Here is a 10,960-nt window from a genome sequence, read left to right as displayed (position 1 = left end):
TCCTGGTCAGATACACAGCACAACCACTGCCAGTGTGTGTGTGTGTGTGTGTGTGTGTGTTGGCTGTGGTTGACTACTCTCAGTTCAGAAGCTGCTCAAACTGCAGACATTACAAACTACTGGAAAACCACACACCCGTTCACATCAGCCTTGCATTAGCTGTAGCATGCTAGCCCCCTCCTTTCTCCTCACTTCAGCCTCCTCTGCCTCCCTGTTAGCATGGGCCAGCCAAATAACACAGGAGATTAGCGCTAAGCTAGCTCTCATACTTCCCCCACACAGAGGGAGAATGTCCTCATTCTGGGCATGTCAGGTCTGTGTGTGTGTGTGTGTGTGTGTGTGTGTGTGTGTGTGTGTGTGTGTGTGTGTGTGTGTGTGTGTGTGTGTGTGTGTGTGTGTGTGTGACTCACTGGCTATTGGATAGCGGGCCACCTTTGGAGTAAGGCGTGAGGTGTTCGTCTCCGAGGTCTGCCTTGCTGAAGGAGGAGATCCATTCAAAGAGTCTTGCTCTTAAAGCCGGGATAGAAACAGCCCACAGGTGAATACAGATGTACCCCCTAACACCCTCAATCTCCTCTGAACACACAGGCAACTAACAAACACATATACATGAATACAGATGTACCCCCTAACACCCTCAATCTCCTCTGAACACACAGGCAACTAACAAACACATAGAAATAATAGCACAACACACACAACACATTTCTCAGTCCCCCCTTCCCCTCCATGTCATAATGTTCACCCAGACACTCATGCTCAACTGGCACCTTGGCAGAAGGAGAGGAGTAGGCTGTGTCCTACTCCAGACAACACACAACAAACACCACATATCAAATGACCTGAGGGCCGTTTACACTGCACACACCCTACACACACATACACACAGCATGGTAATACACAGAGTCTCTTTGTCAAACCAAGGAGAGGCAGTCTAAAGACATAGTAACTATGTGTGAATTAGTTCCAGCACAGTTCCTCTCCAGGGCACATGGAGGTCACATCAGAGACACTGTATCACTCACTATCTGTCTACATCACACTCTCATTAGCTCTATCGGAGCTGTGTGTGTGTGTGTGTGTGTGTGTGTGTGTGTGTGTGTGTGTGAGCCACGTTTGTTTGCAATCATCTAACAATAACTTATTGAACCCATGTATGAAATATCTCCCCTGAGGTCTATGCACATAGCCTTACACTTATTGATATCTGCTCTGAAGCGCGGGGAGACGTTTGTAATGCACCCAACTGTACCTGTCTCTGTACCTGTCTCTCTTTGGGGTGTGGTTGTCCTGTCCATTGTGCAGGCTGTGCAGGCTGCTGTGTGTGTTTGCTTTGGGGAAAGAGGTTGAGGTAGAGTTGGTGCTGAGGTCCAGACCCTCTCCAGTGTGCTGCTGCTTCAGGGCCTCCTCTGCAGACTGCACCCCCGACACCTCCTTCCACAGCTGCTGCAGGTCCCCAGGACACATGGCTGCAGGGGGGAGGAGAGGGGTGGGTGGAGGAGGGAGAGGGGAGAGGTGGAGATAGAGTTAGTAGATATTAGTCACAAAAAAACATTTTATAACCCCCCACCCAGTGACACATGCAGGCTATCCACACACACATATGCACACATGCAGTCACACACCGAGAGACTCACGCATGTGCTCACACAGACACAGACACACACTGGGACGAGCCCCTGGTAGTGGTTAAGTATGAGGGAAATGATGGGGTAGGAACTGGAGGAAGCTACAGGCTAATTTCTGTAGGTTTGTACATGTCCTCTATTCCCCAACCTCCCATTAGTAATGAAGACCGATGCAAACAACGCTGCTTTAGTCACTGTGAGAGCTACGCTGTGTGGGGGTGTGGGTCTGAGGCTCAGTTTGGTGGCTTGTTGTAGCTTTTTCTGCTCGTATTTCACTGTGAGAGGAAAGGTCCACCCAACAGCCCCCACCAACACACACCAGACCACCCTACCCTCTCTGCATCTGGCCCAAGCCGAGCCACAGCCTTTACTTCTCTCTCACACATGGCAGATAGCACACACACACACACACACACACACACACACACACACACACACACACACACACACGCGCGCACACACACGGCAGAGTCCTAACAGAAATCCAAATATTATGTCTGCTCCGTCTGCTTTCTTCTCTCGGCCCGCCAAAACAAAACCCATCACTCTGGAGGAATGGGACTCTGTGTGTGTGTGTGTGTGGATGTACGTGTATGTGAATTGATTTAAACTGACAACTATCTTTATTGGCAACCGCAAGTGTGTGTGTGTGTCTACATATCTAACATTTTGCCTGAGTGAAGTTAGATTACTGCAGAAATGCATTCGTCCCAATCAACAATGAATATTTGTTTTTGTAAAGGAACGTTTCATGTAATGTTTCTCAACTGTAAGTTACTAATGGTAAAACTAGAATGAAGTATGTATAATCTATAAACTCAATATACAAAATGTATCCACCACACACACATGCATGCACACACACCGGATGGATGGAGGGACACACACACTCCACGGGTAGCGGGCTCGGAGGGGCAGGGCTACCAGGGTGTGTGTGTGTGTGTGTGTGTGTGTGTGTGTGGCTGGCCAGAGGAATGCTCTTGCTCACGCCTGGCTGAGCCGTCACAATGGACAGGCTCTTTCACACTGCAGGGAAATTCCACTCTGACGAGAGGGAGAGAGGGAGAAAGAGAGAAGAGGAGAGAGAGAGAGAGAGAGAGAGAGGGGGAGAGGGAGAGCGAGAGGGAGAGCGAGAGAAAGAGAGAGAGAGAGAGAGGGAGGGAGAGCGAGAGAAAGAGAGAGAGAGCAAGAGAGGGAGAGAGCGAGAGAGGGAGAGAGAGCAAGAGGGAGAGAGAGAGAGGGAGAGGGAGAGCGAGAGGGAGAGAGAGAGAGAGAGAGAGAGAGAGAGAGAGAGAGAGAGAGGGAGAGGGAGAGGGAGAGGGACAGAGAGAGAGAGGAGGGGCGATGCCAAAAGCAAAGGTTTAAAGCTGTCTGATAAATTCCACTCTTCCACTCTAAAAACGTCTCCAGTCTGTCTATCACACTCATTCAGTGGACAGTACTTTTAGAGGGGAAGGCTAGAGTAAAAAGTCCAGGCCTGTAGACCTGAGGGGCAGGGGTCGCTAGTGTGCTGCGATGGAGAGAGAGAGAGAAGGAGTGAAGAAAAAAAGGAAGAGAGGGAGGGAGAGAGAGGGAGGGAGGATGGGGCAGGAAACTCTATCCTGGTTTGTGTTTGTTCTTCCCAGTCAGGGCTTTAGTAATGTTACGGCCACTTTGGAACTACTAAGCTCTCTCTGTGTGTGTGTGTGTGTGTGTGTACACCCCTAAAACTGGGGTTGTTTATGGAGGACCGCACATACACACACAGACACCGGGGCGGGGCGGTCAGCAGTCAACATTCATATCTGTAAAACCTCTGTGACAAAATAGGAGGAGGGAGAGTCCAGACAAACACACACGCACAAGCAGACTCACACAACCATGAGGGAGAGACAAAACAAGAATGTAGTGCCCTCACTGTGTCTGGCTCATCTCAAGCACTAACAGAAACACACACACATGCACACTCCCTTCTGCCCTACAAGCTCTGAATTTAGTGGCATATTTTACCTATTATCCAAATGACTGCCTTCCTCAAACCCACCAATCAGGTCAGCCTTTTATCTTTTATGAGCTGATTAAGTTAACAGGCTTCACATGTGGCCCTGGGTACTAGGGCTGTGTGTGTGTGTGTGTGTGTGTGTGTGTGTGTGTGTGTGTGTGTGTGTGTGTGTGTGTGTGTGTGTGTGTGTGTGTGTGTGTGTGTGTGTGTGTGTGTGTGTGTGTGTACATATGTGTGAGTGTGCCTGCACACAGCTTGAAATGATGCCTGGGCTGAGGGCAGTGGTAGCTCTTTAGTACTGTCATTATTAGTATTAAAACAGTCCCTCCATCTGGCAAACTATGTAGGGGTGCAACCAGGCATCTGGGCTATGTACAGTCGGGAGGTATGGAGGAGGTGGGAGGGTTTGTTGGGTAAGTAAGCTATGGGATGTGTGTGTACCTTGCTGCAGGCTCTGCATGGGGTTAGTGGGCTGTAGGGAGACCAGGCCTTGTCTCTGCAGGTTGATCATGTGCTGCTGTTGAAGTTGCTGCATCTGAATGAGCTGCTGCTGGAAAGCCAACTGCTTGTTACCTATCTGCTGCTGTGGAGAGAAGAGAGGCAGAGAGAGTTAGTACATGTTACATTCCCAACCGTTCCAACCTACTCTGCTTGTTACCTATCTGCTGCTGTGGAGAGAAGAGAGAAGAGAGAGTTAGTACATGTTACATTCCCAACCGTTCCAACCTACTCTGCTTGTTACCTATCTGCTGCTGTGGAGAGAAGAGAGGCAGAGAGAGTTAGTACATGTTACATTCCCAACCGTTCCAACCTACTCTGCTTGTTACCTATCTGCTGCTGAGGATAGAAGGTGAAGGGGTGAGGTGAAGGGATGGAGGGAGGAGGTGAAGGGGTGAGGTGAAGGGATGGAGGGGGGAGGTGAAGGGGTGGAGGGAGGAGGCGAAGGGGTGGAGGGAGGAGATATAAAGGGTGGAGGGAGGAGATAAAGGCTGGAGGGAGGAGGCGAAGGAGTGGAGGGAGGATATAGAGGGTGGAGGGAGGAGATAAAGGCTGGAGGGAGGAGGCGAAGGGGTGGAGGGGGGAGGTGAAGGGGTGGAGGGAGGAGATAAAGGGTGGAGGGAGGAGGTGAAGGGGTGGAGAGAGGAGGTGAAGGGATGGAGAGAGGAGGTGAAGGGATGGAGAGAGGAGGTGAAGTGGTGGAGGGAGGAGGTGAAGGGAGGGAGGGAGGAGGTGAAGGGATGGAGGGAAGAGGTGAAAGGATGGAGGGAGGAGGTGAAGGGATGGAGGGAGGAGGTGAAGGGGTGGAGAGAGGAGGTGAAGGGATGGAGAGAGGAGGTGAAGTGATATAGGGAGGAGGTGAAGGGATGGAGGAAGGAGGTGAAGGGATGGAGGGAGGAGGTGAAGGGATGGAGGGAGGAGGTGAAGGGGTGGAGGGAGGAGGTGAAAGGGTGGAGGGAGGAGGTGAAAGGATGGAGGGAGGAGGTGAAGGAATGGATGGAGGAGGTGAAGTGATGGATGGAGGAGGTGAAGTGGTGGAGGGAAGAGGTGAAAGGGTGGAGGGAGGAGGTGAAGTGGTGGAGGGAAGAGGTGAAGGGATGGAGGGAGGAGGTGAAGGGATGGAGGGAGGAGGTGAAGCGGTGGAGGGAAGAGGTGAAGGGATGGAGGGAGGAGGTGAAGGGATGGAGGGAGGAGGTGAAGTGGTGGAGGGAAGAGGTGAAGGGATGGAGGGAGGAGGTGAAGGGCTGGAGGGAGGAGGTGAAGGGATGGAGGGAGGAGGTGAAGTGGTGGAGGGAGGAGGTGAAGGGGTGGAGAGAGGAGGTGAAGGGATGGAGGGAAGAGGTGAAGGGATGGAGGGAGGAGGTAAAGGGGTGGAGAGAGGAGGTGAAGGGATGGAGGGAGGAGGTGAAGGGATGGAGAGAGGAGGTGAAGGGATGGAGAGAGGAGGTGAAGGGGTGGAGAGAGGAGGTGAAGGGATGGAGAGAGGAGGTGAAGGGGTGGAGAGAGGAGGTGAAGGGATGGAGGGAAGAGGTGAAGGGATGGAGGGAGGAGGTGAAGGGGTGGAGGGAGGAGGTGAAGGGATGGAGAGAGGAGGTGAAGGGGTGGAGAGAGGAGGTGAAGGGATGGAGGGAAGAGGTGAAGGGATGGAGGGAGGAGGTGAAGGGATGGAGGGAGGAGGTGAAGGGATGGAGAGAGGAGGTGAAGGGATGGAGAGAGGAGGTGAAGGGGTGGAGAGAGGAGGTGAAGGGATGGAGAGAGGAGGTGAAGGGGTGGAGAGAGGAGGTGAAGGGATGGAGGGAAGAGGTGAAGGGATGGAGGGAGGAGGTGAAGGGGTGGAGGGAGGAGGTGAAGGGATAGAGAGAGGAGGTGAAGGGATGGAGAGAGGAGGTGAAGGGATGGAGAGAGGAGGTGAAGGGGTGGAGAGAGGAGGTGAAGGGATGGAGAGAGGAGGTGAAGGGGTGGAGAGAGGAGGTGAAGGGATGGAGGGAAGAGGTGAAGGGATGGAGGGAGGAGGTGAAGTGATGGAGGGAAGAGGTGAAGGGATGGAGAGAGGAGGTGAAGGGGTGGAGGGACGAGGTGAAGGGATGGAGAGAAGAGGTGAAGGGATGGAGGGAAGAGGTGAAGGGGTGGAGGGAGGAGGTGAAGGGATGGAGAGAGGAGGTGAAGGGATGGAGAGAGGAGGTGAAGGGATGGAGAGAGGAGGTGAAGGGATGGAGAGAGGAGGTGAAGGGGTGGAGAGAGGAGGTGAAGTGATGAAGAGGTGAAGGGATGGAGGGAAGAGGTGAAGTGATGAAGAGAGGAGGTGAAGGGATGAAGGGAGGAGGTGAAGGGGTGGAGGGAGGAGGTGAAGGGGTGGAGAGAGGAGGTGAAGTGATGGAGGGAGGAGGTGAAGGGATGGAGGGAGGAGGTGAAGGGATGGATGGAGGAGGTGAAGTGATGGATGGAGGAGGTGAAGGGGTGGAGGCAGGAGGTGAAAGGGTGGAGGGAGGAGGTGAAGGGGTGGAGGGAGGAGGTGAAGGGGTGAAGGGGTGGAGGTAGGAGGTGAAGGGGTGGAGGTAGGAGGTGAAGGGGTGGAGGGAGGAGGTGAAGGGGTGAAGGGGTGGGGGGAGGAGGTGAAGGGGTGAAGGGGCGGAGGTAGGAGGTGAAGGGGTGGAGGTAGGAGGTGAAGGGGTGGAGGGAGGAGGTGAAGGGGTGAAGGGGTGGGGGAGGAGGTGAAGGGGTGAGGTGAAGGGGTGGAGGGAGGAGGTGAAGGGGTGGAGGTAGGAGGTGAAGGGGTGAGTAGTATAGACTACATGGCATGTGGCGATAAGGTCAACGTGTGTCGCAGTGATGAATGTCCCCCATTCTGGTTTCCCTGTCGGTAACGGTCCTAGCCTGTGTTTCGCTGGTTGATGCCCCCCCCCAGAGAGATGGCCCTTATCTTCCCCAGTAAACAGAGGGAGAGGAAAGGCAGAGGGAAGCAGAGACAGAGAGAGAAAGAGGCAGAGCGAGAGCGAGAGAGAGAGCGAGAGAGAGAGAGAGAGGAGGGGTGGAAAAATAAACTAAATATACGTTTTTCTATTGGAGAGCGAGTGGTGGCCAACGAGCCTTTGAACAGAGAGGAGGAACTCACAGGAACGCCACCGAGGTCACTTCCTTCCATAATGGGCATCTGGGGAGGTAGGGTGTGCGTGTGTGTTTAGGGAGGCAGGCAGAGGGTCACTATGTCAGCACTACAGCCATTTTTTCCCAGAGAGAGAAGAAAAATAAATCTGATCTGCCAGTTACAATGTTCCACCGCTTGTTCTCTTGACATCTGTCACAACTGCACACTCAACAACCTTCTCATAGACCCGCACCAAGCCAAATACACTTTAGTGTCTACAGCTAGGTACAGAATATTTGATTGACCATGTAACTAGGGCCGGAGTTTTTCCTATTTCAGTCATTTGGTCATGATCAGGAAAAACTCTAGGCCTTGTCTGTAGCTCTTGCTGTTTGAAGCTCTCTAGCACTGTTCAACACTTTCCCTCTCTCTTGGTCCATCTCTTCTCCTCCCTGGTCCTGTCTGTCCGTTTCATGTCCCTCCTCTACCCCGTCCCTCCCTCTATCTCACCCTCTCTCTCCAGAGACATGGTAGTGGTTCTTTAACACATTGTGTGTGTGTTCTGTTTACATTAGCCGCGGCTGAGTGGCCAAAGCTAGCGTAGTAACAGGCTGTCAATGTGATTTATGAGCACATCACACACTGTCTGAGCCTGCCAGTCACACACACACACACACACACACACACGGTCCCAAATGGCTAGTGTGACAGACAGAGTCACTTCATCAAGCTGACTTCTGACCAACCCAATGCACCACTCACAAACACGTACGCAAACACACACTCTTTCAGCATCACTTCTACACAGAAAAGAGCGAGTGGAACAATCAGAGAATAGAGAAGAGGTCAAAAAGTCACAGTCATCGATGCACAAACACTCAAAAAGGCACAGGGGAGATTTGTATTTTTTTTTATCCTACTCTCTCTCTCCATCCCCCTCTCTCTCCATCTCTCTCTCTCTCTCCATCAGTCTCTCTCATTCTCTCCATCCATCCCTCTCTCTCTCTCCATCCCTCTCTCTCTCCATCCCTCTCTTTCTCCATCCCTCTCTCTCTCTCCATCCCCCTCTCTCTCCATCTCTCTCTCTCCATCCCTCTCTCTCTCTCATCCCTTGCTCTCTCTCCCCTTCTCTCCATCCTTCCATCCCTCTCTCTCTCCATCCCTCTCTCTCTCTCCATCCCCCTCTCTCTCTCCATCCCCCTCTCTCTCTCCATCCCCCTCTCTCTCCTCATCCCTCCATCCCTCTCTCTCGCTCTCTCTCCCCCTCTCTCTCCATCCCTCTCTCTCTCTCTCCATCCCTCCCTCTCTCCCTCTCTCCTTCTGGTGAATGACCAAAAGTGAACACAGAGCTTTTCCTCATTTAATCACATCTTTCCATCCATCTGATTTATCCATTATTATTAGAACTACTAATAAGAATAAATATCATAAACTGCTAATTAAGTTCTCATCTGTGTACTACAGTACACAGTACACAGTGCCTATCCCCTAGGCACTTCCCCTATCCCCTAGGCACTTCCCCTATCCCCTAGGCACTTCCCCTATCTCCTAGGCACTTCCCCTATCCCCTAGGCACTTCCCCTATCCCCTAGGCAGTTCCCCTATCCCCTAGGCACTTCCCCTATCTCCTAGGCACTTCCCCTATCCCCTAGACACTTCCCCTATCCCCTAGACACTTCCGCTATCCCCTAGACACTTCCCCTATCCCCTAGGCACTTCCCCTATCTCCTAGGCACTTCCCCTATCCCCTAGGCACTTCCCCTATCCCCTAGGCACTTCCCCTATCTCCTAGGCACTTCCCCTATCCCCTAGGCACTTCCCCTATCCCCTAGACACTTCCCCTATCCCTTAGACAGTTCCCCTATCCCCTAGGCACTTCCCCTATCCCCTAGACACTTTAGACACTTCCCCTATCCCCTAGACACTTCCCCTATCCCCTAGACACTTCCCCTATCCTATCCCCTAGACACTTCCCCTATCCCCTAGGCACTTCCCCTATCCCCTAGGCACTTCCCCTATCCCCTAGGCACTTCCCCTATCTCCTAGGCACTTCCCCTATCCCCTAGGCACTTTCCCTATCCCCTAGACACTTCTCCTATCCCCTAGGCACTTCCCCTATCTCATAGGCACTTCCCCTATCCCATAGACACTTCCCCTATCCCCTAGGCACTTCCCCTATCCCCTAGACACTTTAGACACTTCCACTATCCCTTAGACACTTCCCCTATCCCCTAGACACTTCCCCTATCCTATCCCCTAGACACTTCCCCTATCCCATAGGCACTTCCCCTATCCCCTAGGCACTTCCCCTATCCCCTAGACACTTCCCCTATCCCCTAGACACTTTAGACACTTCCCCTATCCCCTAGACACTTCCCCTATCCCCTAGACACTTCCCCTATCCTATCCCCTAGACACTTCCCCTATCCCATAGTCACTTCCCCTATCCCCTAGGCACTTCCCCTATCTCCTAGGCACTTCCCCTATCCCCTAGGCACTTCCCCTATCCCCTAGACACTTTTCCTATCCCCTAGGCACTTCCCCTATCCCATAGGCACTTCCCCTATCCCCTAGACACTTCCACTATCCCCTAGACACTTCCCCTATCCCCTAGGCACTTCCCCTATCACCTAGACACTTTAGACACTTCCCATATCCCCTAGACACTTCCCCTATCCCCTAGACACTTCCCCTATCCTATCCCCTAGACACTTCCCCTATCCCCTAGGCACTTCCCCTATCCCCTAGGCACTTCCCCTATCCCCTAGACACTTCCCCTATCCCATAGGCACTTCCCCTATCCCCTAGGCACTTCCCCTATCTCCTAGGCACTTCCCCTATCCCCTAGGCACTTCCCCTATCCCCTAGACACTTCCCCTATCCCCTAGGCACTTCCCCTATCCCCTAGACACTTCCCCTATCCCCTAGACACTTCCCCTATCCTATCCCCTAGACACTTCCCCTATCCCCTAGGCACTTCCCCTATCCCCTTCCCCTATCCCCTAGGCACTTCCCCTATCCCCTAGGCACTTCCCCTATCCCCTAGACACTTCCCCTATCCCCTAGACACTTCCCCTATCCCCTAGACACTTCCCCTATCTCCTAGGCCAGTGGTATTAAATGTCGGGGTGGCGACTACAGCTGCAGTTGGGGTTGCCAACATGTTTTAAATAAGAGTACAGATCATTGTATGCCATTTTTTTTGAGGAAGACAATAATGTTTTATGTATTTATTGGTTTCTATTCATTTTGATAGAGATTAAAATGATATTATTTGTTGATATACATTTGGGTTGGGGTGGAGTCGTGAGAAATGATGGCGGTAAAAATAGGTTCCCTGTTGAAAAAGTTTGAATACCACTGCCCTTCCCCTCAGTGTCTGAGGGTTTTTGTTTTTTCCTTTCAATTAAGACCTTTATTGACCTTAATTCATCAATCAAGTACAAGGGTGCACCGAAAACCCACAGACACTCTGCCCTCTGTGGAATGAGTTTGACACATGTGACCTAACCTCGATTTCCTGGGCACTTGATAAGCAGGTGACCTACATAGACCTATGTAACCTACCTGCCATACCCAATCTAACTAGTAGGTTGAGCACCACCAGGCCTGGAGGTCCACAGTCCTGCTGCTTGTCCTTCTTCCTCTCAGTCCTGGGACACCAGGTGAGTGGAGACAATCAATGTCATTAACCATTCAATTAACCACCAGCTAGAGAAGAAAACAAGCAGTATTGCGGTTCTGGAGGCATATCAATATGTCTGAGTT

General features: G+C 52.2%; 1 protein-coding gene across 18 annotated transcripts in view; it reads right to left on the bottom strand.

Moving 5' to 3' along the window:
• LOC139413462 (forkhead box P4) overlaps positions 1–10,960 on the bottom strand; it is a 190,873-nt gene that overhangs the window by 36,870 nt on the left and 143,043 nt on the right. For 6 of the 18 annotated variants that reach the window (XM_071160889.1, XM_071160892.1, XM_071160891.1 and 3 more), the window contains 3 exons: positions 4,051–4,192; positions 1,265–1,469; positions 411–509 (listed from right to left, as the gene is read on the bottom strand). In XM_071160889.1, the coding sequence (XP_071016990.1) occupies positions 411–509; positions 1,265–1,469; positions 4,051–4,192 (446 nt within the window). Of the gene's footprint in view, positions 1–410; positions 510–1,252; positions 1,470–4,050; positions 4,193–10,960 lie in introns of all 18 variants that reach the window. The other 12 variants (XM_071160883.1, XM_071160888.1, XM_071160886.1 and 9 more) reach the window with 3 other exon arrangements.

The sequence above is a fragment of the Oncorhynchus clarkii genome, chromosome 7 (assembly GCF_045791955.1).
Source record: "Oncorhynchus clarkii lewisi isolate Uvic-CL-2024 chromosome 7, UVic_Ocla_1.0, whole genome shotgun sequence".
Classification (NCBI taxonomy): Eukaryota; Metazoa; Chordata; class Actinopteri; order Salmoniformes; family Salmonidae; genus Oncorhynchus; species Oncorhynchus clarkii.
Note: the sequence above shows the minus strand (reverse complement) of the source record. Positions and strands in the feature narration are given on the sequence as shown.